The following is a 27,671-nucleotide window of genomic DNA, read 5'->3' as shown; positions in this document are numbered from 1 at the left end:
TACTATGGGATGCAGAATCAGGCAGGGCTTCCTGGAGTAAATGGTGGCCTCTTGAACTGAGACCTGAATTACTAGATGATGTGGCAAAGTAAACAGATAGTTGGGGGCAGGGTAAAGTCATTCAAATTTGAGGGAGTGGCAGTGTAATAAAGACACAGGGGCAGGAATCAGCAGGGTTAGATTGGGGAATTGCAACAGAGTGCTACCTATCACTGAAGATGATCCGGAAAAGGCTTGTAGTGGTGGTGAGAGAAGGAGCTAGAAATAAGCTGTGAATGCCATGCTAGTGCTTTGAATATGTATTTTGAGCGCCAAGTGGTTTTCATTTGGTCATTTAATAAAGTGATAGATCCTCAGATTTCCCCTTTACTTCGGGTTTCGGAAAGTCTGGGCTAAGTAGGGATGGGATCAGAACTCTGCATTGCTAACTAGGTCCCCAAAAGATTCTACATATCAGTGAGTTAGGACCACTGCTATAATCCATGACAAGTTATTGAAAGGAAGAGGAGTTACAGAAGCAGATGTTTTAAATAGGATTCCTCTGGGTCCTATGTTATTTATGGACTGGAGAGGATCAGACAAGAAGCAGAAATATTTGAACGAGACAATTGCAGTTATTTTGAAGGCAAAATTATTTCTCTCTTCTCTGTGTGTATGCACCTATACATGTGCCTATGTGAGTTATATGTGTGTGAGTTATGTGTGTGTGTGTTGGGGGGACCTAGTTATGCAGTGAAATTCTCAGATTTTAGTCACTGATTGACTGATTGGATGGCAGTGGTAGGTGAGGTATTTCGAAGAAGTGTATTACATTAAATCCAAGATGACTCAAAGTTTTCTGAGTTGAGTCATAGGGGATTGCCATTCACTGTAAGAAACTATTTGTGTAATCTTAGAGCCTTAGTGTCAGAAAGACTTGAGTTCAAATCTTGAAGCCATAATTTATTGTATATGGGTCTTGGGAAGAATTAAGGTTTCTGGACCATAGTGTTTTCTTCTATAATCCAGGCATAATGATTCATACCTCATTCATTTGTTGTAAAGATTAAATGAGGTTAAATTACGTAGAGTGTAGTATAATAGCTGGTATGTATAGATGCCCCAGTAAACATCATCTATTATTATTGTGCTGCCATGATATATACTGGAGTGAAATGGGGTAAAGGATATTTCATCTCTTCAAATGATCCCTCAACTTGCAGTAGTAATCATTCTTTTATTTTGGGGAGCAGGACAGTTTTCTCCAAGTCAACATCTAGCTTTCTTTTACCTTACACCAGTCCTCACTGTACATCTGCTAGAGAGATAGGGGTAAGGACTCTTCTTTGTGAGTATCTCAATGGGACTGTTTTTCTGGGTCCTCTAGGCTCTTTGGTCCAACATGAACTGTCTAACCTTGGCTTCTTGGTTGCAGACTGAACTTGAAATCCCATTTGGATTTCATTGCTACCCAAGTTGTGTCTGCTCACATGGTGCTATCTTCCTTCTTTGGGTTTCTGATTCCCTCAGACACTTGGCTGGACATTTTTCACATTTCTTAAGCTACACTGTCTGTGTTTTCTCCACCTCAGACAAAGTCACAAAAGGACTTTAAAGATAGTTCCCCCCGCCGAAACCCCTGTGTTTTCACAAGTCTTGGGTAAGGCGGTGGTGCTGCTGATTGCTGCTTTTTTGCCTTAACCAGTAGTGTCTGATATAGGATGAAGTGTGATGATTACAGAGCTCACTGCACTGAGGGGCAGATGCCTTAGGCTCTGGTCTCAAGGGGAATTTGGAATGGTATGGGAGAAGACAAGGAGAAATTTACCATTCACTTTGAGTCCACCAGGTACTTTCTCTTGTATTGTCTGAGGCATTTGTTCGAATATCTTTTTGAGTCTGGAATATTACTTTCCCTGTTTTATACATAAAGAAAGTATTGGCAGGGTTAGGTTCATCTTTTACCCAACATTACATGGCTAGTGATTAGTAGTGATGAGATCTGAATCTAAGTCTTCCTCCATTCTAAGCCTTTGTGTTTTTCTTTTGTGACACTGCAGCTTACCAGAAAATGACTTTAACTCTGAGCCTCATTTTCCTCAATTGCAAAATAGGGCTGTATAACTCTTTCCAAATGACAGTCAATCTCCTCTGATCAGACTTAGGGTAGAGGAAAAAGATATTTGGGGCCTAATATATTGTAAGTTCTTGTCACAAGGCCTTGCACATTGTAGGATCCTCAATAAATATTATCTGAAATTTTTCCAACAAAGCAATAGTTCCATAATGAATGAGATACATTTTGGAAGCTGCTACCCTGTGTAATACTTTCACAATCTTTTAAAATGATCCTAGACTATAACAGACTGTTGATGGTGGTTGTCATATTTTCATAGGTTTCCTAAGCTCTGGGAGAACTTAATGTGCCTAGAAATACTGCTCTACAACAGAATCCTGGCAGAGGAATCATAACACCTAAGTCTAGTCTCAGTCTTACCTCTGAATGACTGTTTTTCCTGATCAAGTCTCTATCTCTTGGCTTCAAATTTGTCCCTCAAATTTGAGGGAATTAGACTAGCTCAGTTAGTTTCAGCCCTGAATATAAATTAATATCAGCTTGGGAATTTTGGGAGAATTAAAAAAAACGATGTCCAGACATTAGAACATGGAATATGAGGAGGAACACTGGTGTTTTAAGAGAGCTCTCTCATGGGTTTAATGTGCAAAGGCAAAAATCACTCAAATAGGTGATCTTTAAAGGCCATCAGCTCTGATAACTAACAAGAGGCAATGCTGTATAGCATGATGGGCCAGGCATGAGCTTTGGACTAAGCAAGGAATACATTCAGATTTTGGCTCTGATACTTAGTAGTTGCATGACCTTGATTGATCAATGCCTGTGTACCTCTGGTTCTTCATTGTAAAATGGAGTTATACTATGCACCCTGTAGTAATAATTATGGAGATTAAGTGGCTTTTCCAGTGCTTAGCATAGTAAGTCTTTAGTAAATAGTCTCTCTAGTATCAGAAGTTCAAGTGTGAGATGTGAGGAAAATATCAGTTTGGTAAGATTTAATAGTTAAAGTAAAATCTGTTTTTTTTTTTTTCATTTCCTGTTGCCTTGTTGATGGAATCCAGAAACTAGAGAATGTGGAAAAAGCCCTCAGCTTTCAGATTTGATGACACTACAGAATGCAGTCTGGCTAGTTCTTCCATGGCTGATTGTCTGTAATAGCTTAGGAAGCCATTGGAAAAATGTTATCTGATAGAAGACAGCAGATGTAGCTTGGGAAATCAAAGGACATGACTATAGTAAGGATTCATCTGTTCTGTGCCATTTCTGAGAGAAATGGACAGATTTCCAGGAGGAAAGGACAAATTTGTCATGCTGGTGTGACACACTGAAAAAAAAAATTAAAAACAGTGTTGCTACCAACCTTCAAGCTGTCTTGGCATGTGGGTCAGTGATGTAAGCCACAGGAAAATGGAAACCGCCAGTAAGGCAAAGACTGCCTGATATATGGTGACAAGTAAGATTTTCACGTTTGTGTATTGTAAAAAGCAGTTGTTGCGTGTCATGTGTGAGACTTGAGTATGTGCTGGATCTATGGACATGACCATTTAATCTCTAGGTACATTCCAAAGTAAATGTTTGACAAGTATGCAAAATATCCAAGTTGGTCAGTAATAGGGTTGAGTCCATCATGGGCATTACCCTCTTGGACCTGCAGTTTTATCTTGGCCCCTTTTATAGCATTCTTCTTACGACATTTTGTGTTAGCCATTCACACACTTATCTTCACCCTAAGTAAGGACATGGGAGCGTCTCAAGAACAATAACTGTGCCTTTCTCTACTGTACATGCTCACCATTTAGCAGAGCTGCCTTTTCGATTAATGTATAAATTATTGAGTGAACCAATTCAAACATGAATGCATGAGTGAATCAAGAGTCTGATCCTTCTGCTCCTCCCCTTAACAATGGGAGTAGGTATATGTATATGGGGAGATGATTTTTATACGATGTAAAATATAACCTGACTTAGAAGGCAATACTTCCAGAATGGTGAAGTGCGGGCCTCTGTAGACTTGCCTTTTATAAAAGTAATTAAAACACCACAAAAACATAAAAATCAACTTTTCCAGAATTCTGGAAAGAAACAAAGACTTGCAACAATCTTAGAAGCATTTATTAAAGAAAAAACTAATGTAAGTTCTTTGATTACAACAGAAATGAATGGAAACCAGCAGCAGAAGGAGATTTCAGAAATACACAAAAGTGAAATTAAGCACCACACTCCTAAATAAAGAGTAGGTCAAAGAAGGAATCACAAGAGAAGTGAGAAAATACTTTTTGCTGAATGACAATGAAGAGGCATCATATCAAAGCCTATAAGATATATCTAAGCTAAAACAATACTTAAAAGGAAATTATCTGCAAATGCCTATATTAGCAAGGACAAAAGATCTTAAATTAATCACCTAAACCTCCACCTTAGAAAATAAAAACAACAAGAGCAACCTAAGATAATGAAATCTGGAAGAATGATTAGCAAAAATTAGAGTATGTTAGAGTATTAAAATGGCGTAGAGGATAGAAAAACAGAAGAATCAATGAAATAGGGGCCAGCATTGTGGTGCAGATGGCTAAGCTGTTGCATAGGACATCTTGGCATCTTGTATGATTGCCTATTCAAGTCTTGGCTACTCTACTTCCAGTTTAGCTCCCTGCCAATGTTCCTAGCAAGGCAATGAAAGATGGCCTAAGTACTTGAGACCCTCACACCCATGTGAGAGACCTGATTGGAGTTCCAGGTTCTCTCTCTCTCTCTCTCTCCCTCCCCCCCTCCCCCTCCCTGTCCCTCTCCCCTCAGATCCGTTATTCTGCCTTTCAGGTAAATAAATAATCTTCCTTTTAATCAACATAACAAAAAGTTGGTTCTTTGAAAAGACCAACAAAACTGATGAACCTGTGTCAACTTAAGAAAAGAAGAGAGATTTTTTTTGTTAACTTCCACATATGAGGAAGATCACATGGTCTTTGTTTTTCTGTGTATGACTTAGTTCACCTTACATGACGTCCTATGGTTCCATTCACTTTGCTGTAAATGACAGGATTTCATTCCTTTTAATGGATGAATAGTATTGTTTATGTATATATACAACACTTTCTTTATCTGATCATCTGATGATGGACACCTCAGTCAATTTCAAAGCTTGGCTATTGTGAACAGTGCTGCAGTAAATAAGGTACAGCAGGTATCTCTTTGGTACAAGAGATTCCAGTAGTGGGATTGCTGCACTAAATCATTAGAGTTAGAATAAAGGAATTAATCCCAAGTGTTACACAGCATAATGGGGTGACTATAGCTCACAATCACATAGTATACATTTTATGAGCAAATGAACGACAGGAGTCCCTAGGTTCCAATTATAAAGTAATGTCATGAAAGGGGAGATGCTGGTTATTCTGATTTGATCAGTACATAGTGTGTGTGTGTGTGTGTGTGTGTGTATAGAAATGCTGCACTGTAACCAATTAAATGTTACAACTATTGTTAATAAAATTAAAATGTAAAAAAAACCCTAGATAAAATAGACAAACACCTAGAAATAGTATTTAATTGACTCATAATGAAAGATGACACCTGAATAGTGATACAACAAGTAATATGTTTGGATTAGTAATTAGGAAATTTCTCACAAGAAAAGCCCAGATCCATGTGTCCTCACTGGTAAATGCTATCAAATGTTTAAAGAGGATTTAATGCCAATCCTTCACAATTTCTTACAAAAAAATTAAAGAGGCAGGGACACTTCCCAACTAACTTTGTAAGGTAGGAATTACAACCAAAACTGGATATATCACACACAAGGAAAACTAAAGACCACGATTCCTTTTGAAAATTGTTAATTTTTTTTTTCAAGAAAACCTCAACAAAATTCTAACAAGACAAGTCCCAACAACAAACAAAAAAAGACTATAAACAAGTAGGATTTCTCTCAGGGCTATAAAGTTGTTTAAAGTGGGATTTATATCAGGATATAAGGTTGCTTTAACATCTGAAAATTCTTTACTATAATACACCATATTAAGACTAAAGAATAGGGGCCGGTTCTGTGGCATAGCTGGTAAAGCCGCTGCCTGTAGTGCCAGCATCTCAAAGGGATGCCAGTTTGAGTCCCGGCTGTTCCACTTCCGATCCAGCTCTTCGTTATGTCCTGGGAAAGCAGTAGAAGATGGCCCAACTCCTTGGGCTCCTGCACCCACATGGGAGATCTGGAGGAAGCTCCTGGCTCCTGGCTTTGGATTGGCACAGCTCTGGCCATTGCAACCATCTGAGTAGTGAACCAGCAGATGGAGGACTTTCTCTCTCTCTCTCTCTCTCTCCGCCTCTGCATCTCTGTAACTCTGCCTTTCAAATAATAAATAAATAAATATTTAAAAAAATAAAGGATAATAGCACCATGATCATCTCAATAGATTCAGAAAAAAAAACTGACAAAAAAATCCAACACCTTTTCATATTAAGACATTCAGAAAAACTGAGAATAGGAGGGTGCTTTCTTAACCTGATAATGGGCATCTGTGAAAAAAAAAAACATGGCTAACATATTTAATATTCAAAGACTGATATCTTTCCCTGTAAAATCAGGAACAGATCAAGTGTAACCATTCTCATGATTTCTATCCTCTTTTATATTGAAGGTTATAGCAAGTTCTGTATAGCCAAGGAGGATACTAGGATGCTTTTTTTTTTTTTAATTTTTAGGCTATTAGACATGTCCCTGTTTTACTGTAGGACAAAAAAAGGAGGTAACCTAGACTTAAATGTACCAAACATGTGACAGGCACAGAGGGCATGGCTTTACATGTTATTTAATGTAATTCTCAGAAAAACTCTGTGGAGTTAGGAAGTATCCCTGATTCTCCAGTTGAGAGCCTGTATGGCTTTGGTCAAAGTTCAGTTCAGGATTTCTATCCAGGTCTGACTGGCTCCAGAACACTACTGAATTGATCTAACAAAGAAAACTCATGTGTGACTTTTGCATTTCACTTTGGATCCACAGTCCATTGGGGAATTTGCTCAAATGAGATAGACCCTTCAATCTATCCCCAAGTTTTCCTTTGGAGAGAGAATTTGGGGACGGGGTGGAGAAGAGGGGAGGGAAAAAAAGAAAGAGGGGGTTAGTGTTTGGCTCAGGATTTAAGATCCTGCTTAAGCAAAAAATGGCCCAAATACTTGGGCTCTTGCCACCCACATGGGAGACCTGGATGGAGTTCCAGGCTTTGACTGTTGCGGCCATTTGGGGAGTGAACCAGCAGATGGAAGATATTAACTCTGCCTTTCAAATAATAACATAAATCTTTTTTTTTTAAATATCCAGCTTAGGATGCCCAGATCCCACATCAAAGGGCCTGGGTTCAAGTCCAAGCTACACTTTCAATTTCAGCTTTTTCCTAATGCAAATCCTGTGATGCAGTATATTATGGTTCATGTACTTGGTCCCTCCCACTCATGTGAGAGATCTGGATGGAGTTCTGAGTTTCTGGCTTTGGCCTGGCCCAGTCCTGACTTGTTGGCAGGCATCTGGGGACTAAACCAGTTGTGTAATTCAGTACATTAATAAACACTGTTATAGTAGCACAAAGTAATAAACATAACATATAAGTAAGTTATAAAGCATAACAGTAAAACACAAGTGCTTATTAAAGAACCAACAACATTAGCAATTCCATTGCTTCAACTCTACTAGAATGGACATTCTGTAAGGGCCTGGATTTCTGTCCATTTTCTTCAATACATATCCTCAGAACCTAGAAGGATGTGCAAAATATAATTGGGGGGCTAAATAAATAATTATAAAATGAACTTATAAATCTACTTGTATCCTCCTTCCTCCTATCATCATATAACCACTGCCCTAATTTCTAATTTAGTATTAGTGTTTTTTCACATACATATTTCCAAATAACATTATATTTGCTTCTTTTTTTGAACTTTATGCAATGGAATCATATTGTAAATATGTAATTGTGAATTATGTCTTTTAAACAATATCAGCATGTGAGATTCACCTGTGCATAGCTTTATTCAGCCCCTTGCTGTTGCTGAATTGCATTTTAGTAAGTAAGTGTATCATAATTTGTTTAACCTTTTTCCCATCACTAGACATTTATAATTTCTGCTTTAAAAAACAAAACTTCTGTGCACAAGTCTCTCTAGGATACAAACATGGAACAAAGACTATAGTTGGAAATTTCATTTCTAATGCCCAAAGGTCAACCCATGAGTCAGAACTGTAATGTGCTCTTCGTACACGCTAGGCTGGAGTCAGTGTTGTCCAGAGTATTTTGCCAGAGAGACAGAGACAGAGAGAGATGGAGGCTAGCCTGGTGAGGTCAGAAGTTATCTCAGACCTTTAGTCAGAGTGAGTTTTGCTTAGAAAAAGTCTAGATTCTAAAATTCCCTTCATTATTATTCCTCATCTTTCTCTCTTCTTTTGTACAAGGTATATTTTATGAAACTCATATCTAAGAGAAAAATATTAATGGGTTTTTTTAGTCTTTTAAAGATTATAAATTTAATTCAGTTGAATCTCTTAAGTAACTATATTTTATTTTTTAAAGTATTATTTATTTATTTATTTGACAGAGTTACAGACAGTAAGAGAGAGAGAAACAGAGTGAAAGATCTTCCTTCCATTGGTTCACTCCCCAAATGGCTGCAACGGCCAGAGCAGCGCCGATCCGAAGCCAGGAGCCAGGTGCCACCTCCTGGTCTCCCATGCGGGTGCAGGGGCCCAGGGACCTGGGCCATCCTCCACTGCTATCCCAGACCATAGCAGAGAGTTGGACAGGAAGAGGAGCAGCCGGGACTAGAATAGGCACCCATATGGAATGCCAGCGCTGCAGGTGGAGAATTAACCTACTGTGCTACTGCGCTGGCCCCAAGTAACTATATTTTAAACATGAAGGTTCTTAAAAAAGTCTATAGAAATGCCTATTGGGAAAATACTATGCATATGTATTTAATTTGTTGCATCAAAATAAGTTGTGCATGTTTCCATGAAATTTTTTAAGTATCATCTTACTATGGATGAAAATTTCTATTTCTGTAAGAGATTTTAAAAATAAGAACACTCAACATAAGGTCCACCCTCCTAACAAACATTAAAGGGCACAATACCATGTTATTAACTGCAGGCACAATGCTGCACAGTAGAACCCTAGAACCTATTCAGCTTGCTCAACTGAAACTTTATACCCATTGACTAGCCACTCCCTGCTTCTCTTTCTCTAAAAGTGCATTGCAAAAGGACCTCTTATTTACTTTCTGTACGTTCCCATTTTTTTATCTGTAATTTATTTTCTAACCATAAAATCATCATCATCATCATCTCACTTACCCATACATGCCTTTTAAGAAACAACCCTGTCTTTAGGTGCTTCTATATCTGTAGCAGTCTGCACTCTGCTTTATTATATCATTCACTATGTCATTTTACATCCTATGCTTCCTTTGTTTTTTGCTCTACCAGATGGTATATTGTTCAGGGTCAAGCACAGTACCTTGATCACCACTATATCCCCAGAACGTGGTGCTGTGCCTAGTCCATAGGACTAAATGCAGTGGACTAAATTGAGTGGAACCCACTTACCTAACTTCAACCTCCAATCTCAGAACACAGTTTATCAGTGGTTAAGAATCCTTGCTTAGTAGACACATTTACCTAGTATGGAATCCTGGCATTGCCACTTACAGATGCATCACCTGGGATAAGTTTACGTTGAGAATCAATTTCTTCTTCAGTGTAGGACTGATAAAAGGCTGCATGGCAGAGTTGTTGGGAAAATTAAATGAGATGATGAATACGAATTAGCCTGGCCCATGGAGTACCCAAATCCATGCCCTACTGATTTTATTTCAGCTGTTTGTAGTAGTTACAGAAGTGAAAAAATTGTAGAGAGGAGGAATATACATTCGAAAAAAAATTATGCTCATTTTTGGGACTGAGGATGGGGGCACAATTTTATTCAAGGAAATAGCTTTTTATATATTTTCTAATACTTATTTTAAGTTGGGTTTAATAAAAAATACATAATTTACATGCAATGAAATTAATTAATTTGAAATGTTCAAGTTTTGATAGATGCATTCGACCATCACAGTCAAGGTACAGAACATGTCTACCATCTCCAAAAGTTCTCTTGAACCCCTTTACGATCTACCTCTACCTTAGACCCTTGCCCCGAACAACCTCTAATGTTATTTTTATTTAAAAATGCAATTTACTTATAGTATTTTTACTTATATTTATGGTGTACAATATTATAATTTGACACATGAATAAAATGTGGAATGGTCAAGTCAGAGTAATTAGTATTATAGCCAAATGATTAACATTCTTAGCATTTGATTGAATTGTATATTGGGAGTGAGCTCCTTTCCTGTGTAACTTAAGACTTGACTAGTCTTGGTTTTGTGAATAGACTCTTGCTGGCTTCTGAGTCGCAGTAGGGAAGGGAAGGCTTATGTGCAGAAATGATAAGCCACTACAACAAGCTGCTGGGTTTGCATTCTAGCAGAACTTTTTGAGTGCTTTCTGTTTTACTTGGGACTTGAATAAACACTAATATTTGTATATTGAAGATCAAGTGCTTGTAAAGTATAGCCTGGGTAAACGTTTTTTTGCTCTTGCCTTTTCAAGACTGCTCATTTTAGTTTCAGGAGGATACCTTTCCATGCTTTTTGGAATTCTGTTGACAATGTTGAGTGTAAAACTAACCAGCCGTTGGTAGAAAGTAAAGGCAAACTATCTGGAAGACAATAGGATAATGGAAACCATGTTGAACTTGGAGTCTAATAGCAGTAGATTTGGTGTCCAAATCATCCTAGCATTCTCATCTCTGAGCGTTATTGTTTTCATCTGTGCAATGCATATAAAGAGAAAAATAAGTTTGTCTCACACAGTTGTTATGAGGTGTTGATGAACAGAAGCACCCAAAATGACCAACCGGTTCCTCTTTTCCTTACTTCCTTAGTAAAAAAGAATTACTCAAACTATGGCAGTGACATTCCTATGGGTAACAGTGTGGGCAGTTATCATCTATTTGAGGCAAATTTACACTGCAGGTCACTTGAGGTTTGTTTAACGGTTAGATATAGGACACAGGGAAGATGGAAGTTGGCATTTAGATAGTAAGAACCATGTTACATATTTTAAAACTTGAAGTAATTACTGTGGGAGACTGCAAATCACCCTTTCATGAATGTTTTAGAACTGGCTTTGGCCGGCGCCACGGCTCAATAGGCTAATCCTCCACCTTGTGGTGCCGGCACACTGGGTTCTAGTCCCAGTCAGGGCGCCGGATTCTGTCCCGGTTGCTCCTCTTCCAGGCCAGCTCTCTGCTGTGGCCCGGGGGGTGCAGTGGAGGATGGCCCAAGTGCTCGGGCCCTGCACCCCATGGGAGACCAGGAGAAGCACCTGGCTCCTGCCTTTGGATCAGCGCAATGCGCCGGCTGCAGTGCGCTGGCCGCGGTGGCCATTGGAGGGTGAACCAACGGCAAAGGAAGACCTTTCTCTCTGTCTCTCTCTCTCACTGTCCACTCAGCCTGTCAAAAAATAAAAAAAAGAAAAAGTAAAAAAGAAAAAAAAAAGAACTGGCTTGCTGGCCCCTCTCTTTCACATCCACCTGGAAGAAGCCAAGCACATCTATTTTTGGAGATAGGAAGTTAGACTAGGTGACTATCTTTGCCAAAGAAACCTATGAGACTTTTAGTGGCCCAGTGTTTTGATGGTAGCTGAAAGGATGTTCACCATCTCTGTACATCACTTCTCAACAAGAGCCTAACACATAGAGATTCTGCTACTTTACATTGTAGAATGGGGGAAGAAGCATGTCATGTGCTGTAGAGAGACTCCCAAGGGGAGTGCAAGAATGGAGGAAAAACGACCAAGGAACATTGGTGTAATAATATTAATCATCCATCACTTATGTATCCATTCCAAGAACCTTTAATCCACTGTTTGATTTATATTTCCACTCACAACAGCAACTCAATAGGGGGAATGATATTATCCCTCCTTTACACATGAGATATGAAGCTTGGAGAGCTAACGCAAAGCACATCAAACTGCTTTGATATGCAGTCTGCTTTGGCCATGGGTCTCCCTTTGGGTAAGGTAAGTCTTAGGGCTGGGCTCATACCATTTAATTGCCCTGAAAATGTTGCCTGACTGCCACTTTAAATTATATACCTTAATCTCAAGTTTCCTCACTTCATCCTTCACTCATTTACATGGAGCCTGTGAGATTGCCTAATCCCAAAGAATTTGTCTAACCCCTTGGCAGGATCCAAAAGTTCTCTGCCCACCTCACAGAATTCTCAGGGTAATTCACCTTCACACTGATTCAATGCAGAAATGAATAATACTTTCAGCATATACTTTATTATTGAAGACCTCAGATTTTTGCCTTCCCATTTCTGCCTCGCATTGACATGTGTTGCGTTGTTTTGTGTTTATGTGTGTGCGTATGTCTTTCCAGTTTGGAGACTGCTAGGGACCACGTTTTGCCCATCGACTATTACTTTCCACCCCAGAAGACCTGCCTGATCTGCGGAGATGAAGCTTCTGGCTGTCACTATGGAGCTCTCACTTGTGGAAGCTGCAAGGTCTTCTTCAAAAGAGCCGCTGAAGGTAAACGGTTTTATACACTCACTTTTATTTCTCTTTCCACTTTACCTTCCCGAGAGAGCCAACAAACTTCCAGTGCCCATGATTTTATCATCTCAGGTACAGGGTCAATTGACAAGACTCTCTCAAATAACCTATGAGCCTAAGGAAACAAATTTTCAAACTTACCAGTCCCTGGCTTCAAATGCATTCATTTTACAGACAATGTAGGCAATGAAGGTGGATACAGCTGGGGTTTGGGGATCAAGTAGGTCCTAAGAATGAAATGAAAATTAAAAATTAAGGATTTGAAAATATTTAATTCCCTCCCTGCTTATTTTCCACTCTGAGGCCTAATGATGGGAAAATGTCCTTATTAGAGGGGTCATAAATAGGAAAATGCCAACTGAGCCCCCCCTGGCATGTTCTCTGTGGTTAATAAAAGACTGTTTCTTAGCAAAGACTTCCTAGCCTTGACCCCAGAAAGGCAGTATTCCCGCTGTTCACCAGACAATCATTCTTTGCACCTGCTCCCTTCTGCAGCTGCCTCCTTGGGACATTTTTGTGTTAATAGCTCCTGTGTAGGGAATACTTAAAGTAAAGATACAGTTGTATTCTCCTCTCCAGAGGCTGCCCATTGGTCCAGAACCCCAAGCTAAATAGCATCCTATGTGTGGCTAAGTGTACCGAAATCCCTGGCTCTTTACTTTTATTTAGCTTAGAACTCATCTGCAAAGGTGTTTGGCATATGTGCTACAGCAGAAACTTACATTTCCAGACCTATCCTATATGCCAGTATCACATTCCTAACCACCCTGGGATTCAGCCTCCTATTCAGTCATTTCACTCCCATCCTCTATCTAGGGCTTCCCCAAAGGGATACTAGACAGAAGTGTCCTGCCCTGGGACCAGACCCACTTTTAAATATCTGTATCCCTCCCCAAGTTCTCCACTTTTCATAAAGGACCTACTTTCTGCTCAGTGTTTTTTTTTTTTTTAATTTAAGTTATTCTTCACTCTCACGTGCCTGGAAGTGTTGAGCTCCAAGTCAGAACCCAAACCTAGAACCTGTCCTTAAGTAGGGCTTATAACCTTGAGGAGAGTTTTAAAAGACAGGATGTAGGGCATATCTTTTACCAGGAGTGTGCTGCCATCCACTAGAGGATGGCAGAAGCACCAGAATCTTGCACTGGGAGAAAAGGTAGGAAATGAGTGCCCTTTATCTTCTTATTGGCAACCAACCAATGATTATTATAGATTCATCATTTGGGCTGGGTAGTAGGAGCTCCTATAAAGCAGAAAGCTCTTTCGTTTCTTTCCAGTCCCCTAAAGGACAAGGAGGCAGAATTTGGCATTACTAGAAACATGCTGTATAATCCATTCCTACGCTCAAGTGGCCCATTGCTACTGTTCATGGTGAGCTAATATGAGTTCCAAGGCCCTAGTGCCTAGCCCTAAGCAGTGCAGAAAGAGCCCGAGAGCACAGTGCCTTCCTTTCTTAAAAGTAAGTACGAAAGGATGTCTGCCACAAAAAGAAGTGAGGAGCAATTCCAGAAACTTCAGATCACCTCAGCTAGCCCCTGTGAGACCCTGCTCCTTCTCCGTATGCTGTCTTCCAGTAGGCACTGTCTATAGAGTAGGAAATGAACCAGTGAAGAAGAAACAAATTCAATAGTCAGGTACGTTAGCTTATACTTGATGCTGCCTCTAGGTTTTACAAATCTAGGTCATCAAGTTGTTGTTTTTGGAAAACAGGGGCAATGAGCACAGATGTATTGTGAAAAGGAAGACTTTAATGTAGTATCATGCACCCCACATGTGAGCTTTCTGCAGAAGTTAGGGCTGAAGGCTGGAGGCAGGCAGAACGGGCAGCTGTCGGGGCTGCCTGGGAGGAGCTATGCTACAGCGTGTTTCCTGGGATATTTGAAACAGGGAAGACAAGAGGTGGGGTGGAGGGGGAGGCAGTTGCCCAACCTAGAGAACACGTGAAAAGTCCAACAAGATATCAAAATGCTCCAGACCATAGTCACTTAAGGAAACTCAGTATTTCATCGAGAAAATGAGCCTTTGTGAGCTCATGGAGTCAAATGCACTTGACTGTTTTAAATATAAAAAATGGGTTGCTTAAAAAAACATGGAGAGGGAACTTTCTGAGCCCTTTTGGTTGTTTGGGAATATGGACCCCAGATTCTGGTCCTGAACCCTTTGAGAGATAGGAAAAAGTGGCTTAGAAGTGTGCGCACACGTGCACGCACACACACACACACACACCAAAGCAAAAATAAATTTACCGGTGTTTCATTTGTCTTCTCATCTGTAAAAGCTTGGATGCTTCAGTTTATTGCCATTGCTATCTCTATTTGAAGGCTGGGGTCTGTCTTACTGCCCAAACAGAACATTTACTGTCTTGTTTATTATTTTTTTCCATTTTTATGATGTGTCATTATTGCCTCAATGGCCTTTCTGAAGGTGGTTCTGAATCTGCCTTGTTGAACTTGGAATTCCACCTGTTTTGGAGAGTGCAAGAGCACAAATCTTTCTTTGCTTCATTGTTTGCTGCTGTCAGTTAACTCAGACAAAGTATTCAGAGCTTTGATTATCACTTCATTCGTGACTCAGAAATCTCTGGACTGGGCACAGGTACAAGATTTAAAAGCCTGACATCAGACAGAAATTCATTTCTAGCTTTGGTGATTCATAAAGCAAGCAGCTTTAATGCTGTCATTGGTACAGAGCTCAGCCCAGAATCAATTGTAATCTGGTCAGGGTTTTTGTTGAAGAGGAAATGGGGCGAGAGCCCCATACTTTCTCACTGTCAGTAATGGGTGGGGTTGAGGTGCATATGGGGCTGGGCAGGGAAAGATCTGTGCATTGTTCTAAGAAAAACTAATACCAGGCCATCGGGTAACATCACTAAAAACTGTGTGATAGAAAATTAGTGAATGCACTCTCAGGGCAGAGTGCATGGGCCTAGTATAGGGGAGTGAGGGTGTGGGTATTATTGAGGATGGTCTGTTGGTTAGAAAGATGCATGAGAAGAAACAAATGTTTTGTAGAGTAGGTGGGGTAAGTGGAGAGGTGAAGAAGTAGACATTGGATAGTGTCTAAGAGGCCAGGAAATCAAAAGAAGACGATGCCCATACATAACAGTAATGACTCAGAGAAGTTTAGTTGTATAGTTTTTAGCTGAGAAATTTCCTCCTTTGATCCTGTTTTTCATTTACAAAATAAGGTAGCCTGCACTGGATGTTTTTAAAATGGCTTTTCAGCTTAGGCTTTTTGTAACAATTCTACAAGTTATGAACATCATGGGCATTATTTCAGCAAACACACATGCGTTTATACCTGTATGTGCTTTTTGTTTGCCTTCCTAGCAGATGGCAAATCTCAGATTCTAATCCATTTAAAATCAATATTCAGACAGGATTGGAGTCAACAAAGAGAGGCACACTGGGAATGGGCTACAGTAAAATCCAGGACTCTTGAGATTCTCCTTTGTGATCATGGCTGGATAACTTCCTTTCTTTCCACTTTCTCATCTGGAAAATAAGGATATGAATCCCCATCTCTATCTCATCATGTTTCAAAGAGGGTTAATTAATTCATCATGTGCATTATGTGCTCAAGAATTTACTATTTTTCAGACATTTTCTAGTAAAACATTGGAGATTGTACATCCATTTGTTTTGTACACATGGAGCGCTGTTTGGTACACATCATAAAACTGAAACTGTAGTTTACATTCTGAACTCAAAGAATTACACCATCCTCACTGATGTTTACAATAGGTCCCAATTTAGTTTCTTTGGCAAATTTTATATAAGTATGGCTTTGATTCTCTCCCTTCCTTCAGGTTTTTGTGAGAGAAGAAATGTAAGTGAACCCTCACTGAACCCTTTCTGTCCTCTAAATCCGCTCTTTCCCACTTCAACTCATGTGGCATCGAATGTTCCTTCTTATTTGGAGTCTTGCAGAGAGTTTTTGATGCTTGTCAGTGTCCTCTTTACTTGCTGAGTTCTCAAGTAACATTTCCCAGGGGCAAATTAGTTGCGCTAGGAGGATCTGCTTGTAGCTTCAACAGAGCCTTGATCAGGTATCTTTGGCCAAGGAGCTGACTGATCCTGACTTTGCAACTTGTAGAAATATTTTCACAAAGCTCCTGTTATCTTTCTGTCTCTGATGTTCTTAAATGACACTTGTAGGTTTTAAATCAAGGGTTTTTTTTTTTTCTCTAAAGGATCAAGTAATAAATGTTTTAGCCTTTGCAAGTCATATGATCTCTCTGTCTAAGCAGCCATAGACAGAAGATAAACTAATGGGTGTGGGTATGTTGCAATGAAAATTATGAGCATTAAAATTTGAATTTCATTTAATTTTACATGCCAGTAAATATTATTTTTCTTTTGATTTTTTCTAACCATTTAAAATGTGAAAATCATTCTCACTCTTAAGCCTCACAAAAAGTGGTAAACTGAATTTGGCTTGTAGGTTAGTCTGATGACCCATGTTTCAGATGGTCATCGCTGCACTTGCAAATCTGCATAGCGAATTTTATACTGCTATTTTCGTAACTCTGTAATTTATCTAATTTTATAAACTCTTCCCAGTTGGAAGCAGGCATTTGACACGCAGGTATGATGCTGCTTCAGATGCCCACAACCCCTGTTGGCATGCCAAGACTAGAGTCCTGGCTCTGCGTCTGATTCCAGCATTCTGCTGATGTGCATCTTAGAAGGTAGCAGATCATCGATTACAGACTTGAGTCCTTGGCAACCACGTGGAAGGCACAGATTGAGTTTCTGTATCCTGGCTGTGATCTGGCCCAGCTCTGGCTCTTGTGGGCGCTTGGGGAATGAACTGACAGATAGACGATCTCTTTTTGTCTCTTGACTTTTCAAAGAAAAATAAGTAAATAAATGGAAATGTATAAAAGTCTTTCCAGTTGGTCAAAGTTTGTACAGAGTGCCTCTTCTGATGATCTCTTGGTCTTAAGCTTTGATGCTAAATAGCAGGGGAAAAAAATCAACAAATCTAAGAATGCTAGTATGAGGTTCTTTTTTTTTTTTTCTAATGATCTAGTAAATCACTCCCCCTTGTAATATCCAGAGGAGTAATTAAAAACATTTCACACATTTTCTAGATTTTATACTGTAAGCATGTGGATAACTATGAAATATATGTGAATGGGTTTTGCTGGATGCAGCATATACTACACATGAGAAAGAGGAAGGTCTTTGTGGGTTATCTGGGACCAGGTGTTATGGAAAAACTCTTATCACATAATCTAGGGACCAGGAGGCCAACTGAGTTATGGATATGCCCCATGATTCTATGTCTTCACACATTTTCCAGCTTAACTCTGGTCCTCCCTGTAGTAAGACTGGACCAACAGCTTACAGAGTTAAGTGTTTTAGCCCTGTAACTCATTGAAGTTGGTGCTCACCCAAGTCTCTTTCAGTGTTCAACTTGAGAGCCATGGCAAAAATTTGTCATTGCTGCTGTATGGTGTCCTGTGCCTGCTCATTTATAGCATGAAATGAAACCATTAGCAAGAAGCTTCTATAATACTTGTGCCACCAAGTAAATATCTATAATGTTTCCAGCTCCTTTTCATTGCCAGATCTTTTTTGATTGTATTGCTCCCTTCCACGTGTCTTTTTGATTTTCTAGTCCCTTATCTTTTTTGTGTGCCCACCCATATGAGGATGCATGTACTGTAGCCAGAAGTTTCTTCATTGTCTCAAGACAATACCTTAGCAACTCTCAAACTCTGAGAGGTTCAGTTTTTGCAGTTGGATGCTATTGCAAGGGTGAGTGTTAGGACCACTTTCTCTTTGGAGGTAAAGTTATGTCTTCCTGCTCTAGGCTGTAGTTCCATAACAAGAAACATTCTTTCCTTTTGAGTAACTTCTAAGAGAAGCCATTATTGTTAAAAAAATAAAATAAATAAAAGGCTCTCCAGTTATAACAGCCATATGTGCATGTTTCTGGAACCTGTTATTCAGGTGACCACACTCCTTTCCTGCCCCATCAAACATAGGCAGCTATCTTCATTAGGTGGGGTCAGGGACATGTGGGCCATAGTCACCGCCATACTTTATGGAGGGAAAGGTCTGATTCTAATGAAACCCAGTCTGGTAGCTCTTAATTCATTTTCATTGCCCAACCACAGACCAGTAAGCACAATTTTACACCTGTACTCCTGATAATTTTCCTCCTCATCACCAAGCTGTAGGAAGAACACAGAGATGGGAAGTATGGTTATAAATGGCAGAGATAGGAAGTGTGAATATAAATGGCAGACCTGTGGTTCCTTGGCCCTTTGGCCCTTTGCTTTGAGTCTTCTCGGAGGAGCATAGAGAGTGTTTTCCATGGGACCAGGGACAAGAGAAATCCATTTACTTTCTCTTTGATGTCATAAAACAGAATACTGTCTTTTAATACAGAACTAGAAACTCATAAAGTCTAGGTTTTCTCTATGAATGTTTTAAAATTATTTTCTTCCTTCCTCAGCTGGAACACTTCATTGTGTTAAGAGGCCTTGATTTCATTGTGGTATGTGGATGTAGATCCTTGAGACTATGGGACTCTCACAGTTCTTTAAGTTATATAGTCATATCCCTATAGATCACTGATTTGCTGATTTACAAAAGAGTTGATTCAGTCACCAGTTATTTAAATGACTTGCTGTACTCAGAATCTCAGGATCTTTAAATGCTAACCTGTTGAAACTTGAAGGAAGAGAACTTAGAGATCTAAAAATCTGACCAAATCATTTCATGGATTAGGAAAACTAAGACGCAGAGAATGGAAGTGACTTTCCTACTTTATTTGCACATTAAAGTTTCCATCAGAACAATAAAATGGTTGAATTAAATGATCTTGAAAATATCAACACAAAACATATAACAATACAGATATTTAACAATACTTTTTAATTGTAAATTTCTAAAATTTTATAGATTCTCCTTCTGTATCCATTGGCCAGTGGATCGGTTTTGTATGCATCATCCTTGGGAAGCACGCAAACCAGTTTCATCCTTATCTGCAAGACTTAATAAATGTGTGAGCCTGAGCAAATCACTTAACTTTTCTGTGCCTCCTTGTGAATAATAATGGCAAACAGAGCTACTGTAAGAAGTAAATGGTGTGCAGCACAGCTTCTGGTGCCAAATAAGTTTTAGATACGTCTCCTGGAATGAATCCTTGGTCATTGACACGCATGCACTTATGGTGTCCCCTGTGAAGTCAGAAAAGAAAGTTGGGTGATGGTATCTGTGGCAGTTCCCTAGGTAAAGGGGGTCCTGGGTTGGTATAAGATTCCTAGCCAACCACCTCTCTTTAGTGTTACTTAATTAGTGATGAGAAAGACCAATACCATTTCATCAGTATATAACAAATGTCAATTTCTTCCTCCCTGCTTCCCAGGACTCTGAGTAACGTTCCCCAGGGAGTCAGGCCAGCACATGTTCATTGCTTTCACTGGATTCCAGGCTTTAGACCTGAAGGTATCAGAGCTCCCTTTCTCCATCTTGGTTCACAATAAAATAGGTCTGACCTCACCAGGCAATTCAAGTCCCAAGGCACAGACGAGGCAGGAGGAAAGGGAACGAAGGACATAAATTATCCTCCATAATCTGCAGCCATTGGCTTCTATTGTCCAGCTAGAGGCGTGTCTTAAAGAAGACTGAGGCCAGATTCAATAGAAACCTGAGCTAGCACCTGTGTAAATAATTTTTAAAGCTTCTTTTCCTGAAGCCGGATGGATATTTTTTAAAAACCAAGCCAGATTATCTTATCTGGAGTGCCATCTCCTACATTCCTAGAGCTTTAGACCCCTGGGAGGGATGTGGTTTTGTTGTAGTGATATTATTTTGTTTGTCTTTTTTGGTGGATGGTGGTAATGCATTCCAAAACAGGGCAATGTCTTAGTAAGGCCTGTAACTCTACTGTGTTTAATATGAATCTCTGGTGATATAACTGGAGTTTATTCTGTTTTTCATAGATTGGCTTTACATCTCTGAAATTGTACCCACTAGCCAATTGTCATTCTTTTCAAAAGCAGCCTACCCAAAACAAGAGGAACATACGACTTGTACCTGACTCCTGCCTGAGTCATTTTCAGATGGTGTTCAAAACCCCACATGAGGAATGGGGTTAGCACCCTGCCAAGGGCCCTCAGGGCCCATCAGTAAGCAAACTTCCAATCCTTGAGGTCTCTCAAGCAAAGTTAATTCTTCATTTGTGTTACCAGTGACTAAGCCCTCCCATTTCTTACTCTCCTACTTGGCCTCTTCTGCCACCCCACCTTTGTACCCTCCTTGGCTACCCAACACCCCCCCCCATACACACACCCCCACTCACTCCACCCCAATGCTTGTGTTACTTGAAAAGAATTGGACTCTTGCAATTCAACAAGTACTGCATATGCAAGTTTAGATTATGGTTCCAAAGGGGCATAGACAGATTTAGGAAGCAAAAGAAAGAAAGGAATGTGGAGATATTCAATTACTTCTCACCTACAGAGAGATGTTTAAGTCCTCTCTATCCAGGAATCTGCTGTTGATGTAGGGACTAAAGATTTGATATTGAGTCCAATATTTGTTAACTGTGTAACCTTGGGAAGATGACACCACACCCTCCAAGTCTTAGTTTTCTCATTTGTGAAAAGGAGATAATGGTGAACACGCCCAGGGAAGTTATAAGGATAACGAGATAAGGTAATCTGAAATTTTTGAGCAAAGTACCAGATTTCTGAAAAGAAAACAAACCAACCATGTTGATTGACAGTGCCTCCTAGTGTGTGAATGAGAAATCTGTTTCCCATCAAATTACAGCATGTTTCTTGGGCACCAGTGATGTCACTGTAGAAGGACTAGTGTGAGTAATAAAATTTATCTCTTTGTATTTACATGGATAATTTGATGGTGATTATTTTCAGACTTGGACAGTTTTGTGGCCTTACATATGAGTGATTCATAGGTAGCAAAAACAAATAAAAGTTGGCTAGAACAGTGGCAAAGTGGGCAGTAGAGAGCTCCCTACACCCTGGCCTTGTTCCCTAGGTAGAGGGAACTCCAGACTATAGGTGTTTGTTTTCTCAGAGTTACAGGACAGGAAGAAGGGCCAGAGACTAGTAGCTTTCACTCATTTGATTTTTTCAAGAAGCATGCATTGTGTCAGCCCCTGTGTGGATCCAAAGATGAATGTGAGCCAGTCATGTCCTCAATGAGCTTCAAATGTGGTGAGCATCACTTCCAAGGTCAGCTGCAGATTTAACACTAGATAGAGTTTCTAAGTGCAGCAGAGGCAATGTGATGGGACAGGAGAGAGAAAAATATACAGGCACGGGCCCCTCCCCCTAGAGACAATATAACATGGCTTGAAGGTCTTCCCCCATCAGCAGGTATGGAAACCTTGCCAATAAACAGTAACAACGATGATAATAATCAGAGCTCAGTCAATGTTTATGATGTAGGAGGTTTCTGCTTTGGTAATGGTAATTAACCTTCTTCCTGGATTCAGATAAAATCACTTATAAATGCAAAATGTGTTAAAACTTGATGAAACAAAGCTTTCGGTTTGAGAAGTAAAGATATACCTAAGATTTTAAATAAGCAGAGCACCTAACGTTATTGAACATTTTCTATATGGTAGGCACTACTCTAAGTGCTTGCTTAATCCTCACAAAACCTTTATGAAATAGGAAGATACTCTTACTTCTCTTACCTTAAAAATGAAGAAACTGAGGCACAGAGGACTAAGAGAACATAAAACTTCTAATTCATCTTAGTTCAACAAACATCAAGCATCTGTTTAATGTCAGGCCTTGTGTTTGGTGCCAGAGAGACAGCAATGACTAAAGCACAGTCTGTCTCAGTTCAGTGGTAGTAGCAGCCTGTATGCAGGCAGGTGTATATTCCAGGCCTTTCTCTAGATGTTGGGGGCTCAGTAATGCATGTGATACAGTCCTTCTCCCAAAGATGTCAACATTTATTGGGAAATATTGATGGAGAAACCAAAATTAAATAGTGTCATGAGAAAGATGTGAAAAGTGTCATGAGAAATAAATTATGCAGCAAATGATTGGCTTAAATCAAAATCCAAGAAAAAAAAATGGTGCTATTGAGAATTACATAGCAAATAGTTGATTTAAATCCAAGCTCAAAAGAAACAGTGTTTTCTAATCTTATCTCAGCTTTGTTGATAGCTTTCCATTTCTTATTCTATCCTTAAAATGGGTGATCAGTATTTGTTTCCCACCTAAGTATGCTAAAACACTGCAGGGAGCTGCATGGCAAGATTCTTAAATAGTTCTTTCATCCTGACACACACCCACACATTTTTTTCCTTTTTTCACCTTTACTCAGACTATATCTTCTGTCTCAAGTGCTTTCTCTCCACATATCCCTATCCTTAAGTCCTTCCCTCCTTCAAGGCCATACTCAAATGGTTTCTCCTCCTCCATGAAGCATCTACCCAAAGGAAAAATACATCACCTGCCCCTGTACACTCACACCACTTCATGGGTGTCTCTCTTGTGGTACTTACCACTTCCTGTATTATCATTTAATAATGTACTTACCAATCTTTTTCCTGTACTGTACTGAGATCCTTAGCAGAAGTTTGAGTTTGCTAAAAACTTGGCTTTATTTATATGTGTTGAAAATCTTTTCTGGAGCACATTGTGCCCAGTTGGCTTCAGCCTTCAATCTTAAACATGTGAAATCATATAACCTATCTGGAGATTTACACTTTTTACCAAAAGACTAACTACTTTTCTGCATTTTTCATAAACCTACCACCGTAAGATAACAGATTAAAAACTATGTTCATTGTCTTTATATATCACCTTCATGTGTGCATAATCTACAGAGTCATCATTTTTTTCACATGCCTATTGTTGGAAATTTATTCGTTCCCTGTACTTTGTATTCATGTACTTTTTTCTTTTTAAAATTTCCTTAGGTTCCACATCTGGGTAAACACAGGGGTTGTGGGTCAGAGTATATGGACCATAAAGCCAATGTTGTGTTATGACTTAAGCATTCATGAGTGGTGGTTATACCAGAAAGCATCCTGCTACCCATGATTTGTCAGTGTCTGAAATATGCAGAATTGTTTTAGAAAGCTTTGCATCCAGACACATTCAGCCCTCACCAAGAAATAGTATTGGGAATTAGATTGCCAATATGACACTTAGCAGGACTCTGGAGAAATTTGATACTAGTCTCATATTTTGACAGAGAAAGAGAAATGAGAGGAGATTGCAACAGCCAGGGTCACTGGTGATACTGCCTGTTGGAGAACCTTGTGGACAACGTGGACTTTGAGTGCTACCTGGAGCACTAGCAGGGTGCAAATTACCCACCTAAACCCATGAAGCAAGAGCATATTGCCTGCTTCCCATACTCCCAAAAAAGGCTCCCAGTGAGTACTAGACTAACAAATGATGCTTAAGGGTGCTACACACAGAAACACAGAGTTAGCCATCATTATGAAAGAATGTGAAGGCATAAAATCTCCTAGCAAAGGAAATCCAAATCAAACAATAGGAATATTGATGGAAAAGGCAAGGCCAAGTCATTACTTACCAATAATAACCTTGAATGTAAATGACCTAAATTGCCCAATTAAAAGATAAATAGTGGCTGGATGGATTAAAAAGAAGGTCCACCTATTTGCTGCCTGCAAGAAACACACCTCACCAACAAAGATACACACAGACTGCAATTGAAAGGATGGAAAAAAGACATTCCATGCTAATGGGAAGCAAAAAAGAGCAGGAGTAGCCATCCTGATATCAGACAAAATAGACTTTAATACAAAAACTGTTAAAAGAGACAAAGAATGGCATTATCTAATGATTAAGGGATGAGTTTAACAGGAAGATGTGACTATAGTAAATGTATATGCACCCAATACTGGGCTGCCTGGCTGTTTAAAAACAATGTTAAGGGATCTAAAGAGAGACGTAGACTCCAATACAATAATAATGGGAGACTTCAACACCCCACTTTCAGCACTGGACAGATCAACTAGACAAATAAATGAACAAAGAAACATCAGAGCTAATCTACACTATGGAACAAGTGGAACTCACTGATATCTACAGAGCATTTCATCCCACAGCTGAAGAATACACACTCTATTCATCAGTACATGAAACTTTTTCTAGGATAGACCATATGCTAGGCCACAATGCAAATCTCAATAAATTTAAAAAAATTTGAAATCATACCATGTATTTTTTCTGACCACAATGGAATGAAGCTGGAAATTAACAACTTAAGAAGCTCCAGAAAATATGCAAGTACATGGAGACTGAACAGCATGCTCTTGAATGAACAGTGGGTCATAAAAGAAATCAAAAGGGAAATAAAAAATTTCCTGGAAACAAATGAAGATGACAACACAGCAAAACCTATGGGATACATCAAAAGCAGTGTTAAGAGGAAAGTTTATAGCAATCAATGCCTTCATCAAGAAACTGGAAAGACATCAAATAAATGATCTAAGAATGCATCTCAAAGATCTAGAAAGACAAGAACAAACCAAACCCAGAATTATGAGGAGGTAATAAATAATTAAAGTTAGAGAAGAAATAAACAAAATTAGAACGAAAAATGATAGAAAAGGTCAGAGAAATGAAGAGCTGTTTTTTGAAAAACAATAAACAAAATTGATACACCATTGACTCAACAAACTAATAAAGGGAGAAGACCCAAATTAATAAAACTAGAAATGAAAAAGGAGATGTTACTATGGATGCCATCAAAATAAAAAAGATTCATCACAATTCACTACAAACAGCTTTATTCCAACAAATTGTAAAATCTAGAAGAAATGGATATATTTCTGGACACATACAGCCTACCAAAACTGAGTAATGAAGATGAAGAAAACCCAAAGAGGCCAATAAGGATAATGGAGATTGAATCAGTAATAAAGGCCCTCCCAACAAAGAAAAGCCCAGAACTAGATGGCTTCACTGCTGAATTCTAGTAAACATTTCAAGAAGAACTAATTCCAATTCTTCTCACACTATTCAAAACAGTTGAAATGGTGGGCATCCTCTGAAACTCCTCTGAGGCCAGCATCACCTAAATTCCAAAATTAGAATAAGATACAAGAAAGAAAGAGAACTATAGACCAGTATCATTGATGAACATCGATGCAAAAATCCTCACCAAAAATAGTAGATAATTAAATTTAACAACACTGAAAGATCTGGACCAAGTGGGATTTATCCCTGGTATGCAGGGATGGTTCAACATATGCAAATCAATAAATGTGATACATCATATTATCAAACTGAAGAATAAACGTCATATGATTTTCTCAATAGGTGCAGATACTGTATTTGATGGAATACAATATCCTTTTATGATTTATGTAGAGAAGCCTTCCTCTGAATAGCTTCAGAGACTTTTACAGCAGTGGAAGAAAAGGGCAATTTGAGGGAGTAAATTCAGCTACTAGCTTTGAGCCTTATAAAATTTTTTTACTTCTTTAAGGGTCAGTTTTTTCATCTATAAAATGGAAATAATATAGTGGCTGAAAACACCAAAGGTGGTGATGATTGTTTTGAAAATATTGCATAAAATGCAAAGTGTCATATAGATATTATTTTCTAATCTCTAGGAGGTCTCCTTACCACTGTAAAAACACCAATTTCTATTTTTAAATAAGTACTTGCCTCTGACCACCCTGGAACACTTTGCAGAGTTGCCTATAGAACAAACAGCCTCACATGTAGAGTACTGCACTATACTCTTTGTAATAGATTATTAATGCATTAAGTGTGTCTACCTCCTCCAGTCTGTAGCCACACCAGGATGACCATTTCTGTGAAGTACCTCCCAAGGCTCCTCAAAATGGATTCTTTATAATCCTCCCTCAATAATATACTGCAATGATAACCTGAAAATTAAATTACAATATGAGGGTACTTCAAAAGTTCATGGTAAATATGTATTATGAAAAACTATGCATGGATTTCAATTTTTTTGCACCAAAACAAACGCCTTTTGAGTTCATTTTCCATGAACTTTTTGAAGTTCTCTCTTGTGTCCAATCACTTTTGTATCACACAGGAAATGACAGATAATTTTATTTATAGAGGTAATTATTGTCTCCCAGCAAGAGAGTAGTAGGCAGAAAATGAAGAGAGACCAAGGGGAGTGCCTTCCCCTCACAACTCAGCTTTGGGTCTTAATTGCAAGGACACTAGAACCTATACAGATTTAAGTTGTAGGGTAAATGGCAATAAAACTTCATCAAGAGCAAGCACTTGTTTCATTGTCCGTGTTTTAAGTCACCAACAGACGTGACTTTGACTTGGCATTAGCAACAAAGCAGTTTCCTAAGTTGCTGTATATAATTTGAGGAAGAAAATTTTTATTATTGCATCGAATTTATTAGTTCAAAGTTATAAGTATATGGGCTTCTTCAAAGCTGTTACCCTCAAATTTTTATCTGTAAAGCTGTAGCTCCTGCCTTTAAACTGCTTGCTTTGAGTTCATGGATGGGCATTCCCACGTGACTACACATGAGCTTTGTGAAATTATTTCCAAGAACTTTTTGTTTGTTTATTTTTGATTCCCAAGCTGCTACTGGCAGTGGTGTACTGGGCTGACATTGAGGTGGCAGGAAGCTGAGCTTTGTCCCTGGCATCCTCTGACTCATTCCATTCATCATTCTAGCTCCAAGCCATCATTAGCGGAGTGACCTAACCAAACTCACTAAGACAAAGAGGTAGGAGTCCAAATATCCATTATGGTGGTGGGGAGGGAGTGAATAATATTTGCAAAACTAGGGCACTCTTTCTGTTTATTCTTTTTCTTCTAGAATTATACTTCTTTTATTTTTTTAAGATTTATTTATTTAGGCCAGCATTATGGTACAGTGGGTTAAACAGATGTCTGCAGTGCTGGAATCTGTTATGAGCATTTGTCTGTGTCCTGGCTGCTCCACTTCCAATCCAGCTCCCTGTTAATGCACCTGGGAAAG

The 27,671-nt window shown here is 39.1% G+C and overlaps 1 protein-coding gene across 1 annotated transcript in view; it reads left to right on the top strand.

Annotated features, from left to right (window-relative positions):
• The window catches only part of AR (androgen receptor), a 191,255-nt gene that overhangs the window by 78,298 nt on the left and 85,286 nt on the right, over window positions 1–27,671 (top strand). The window contains exon 2 of the mRNA XM_062184530.1: window positions 12,532–12,683. Within this exon, the coding sequence (XP_062040514.1) occupies window positions 12,532–12,683 (152 nt within the window). The remainder of the gene's footprint in view (window positions 1–12,531; window positions 12,684–27,671) is intronic.

The sequence above is a fragment of the Lepus europaeus genome, chromosome X, assembly GCF_033115175.1.
Source record: "Lepus europaeus isolate LE1 chromosome X, mLepTim1.pri, whole genome shotgun sequence".
In the NCBI taxonomy this organism is placed as follows: domain Eukaryota; kingdom Metazoa; phylum Chordata; class Mammalia; order Lagomorpha; family Leporidae; genus Lepus; species Lepus europaeus.
The sequence above is the reverse complement of the archived record's forward strand: the minus strand, read 5'-3'. Positions and strand labels throughout refer to the sequence as shown.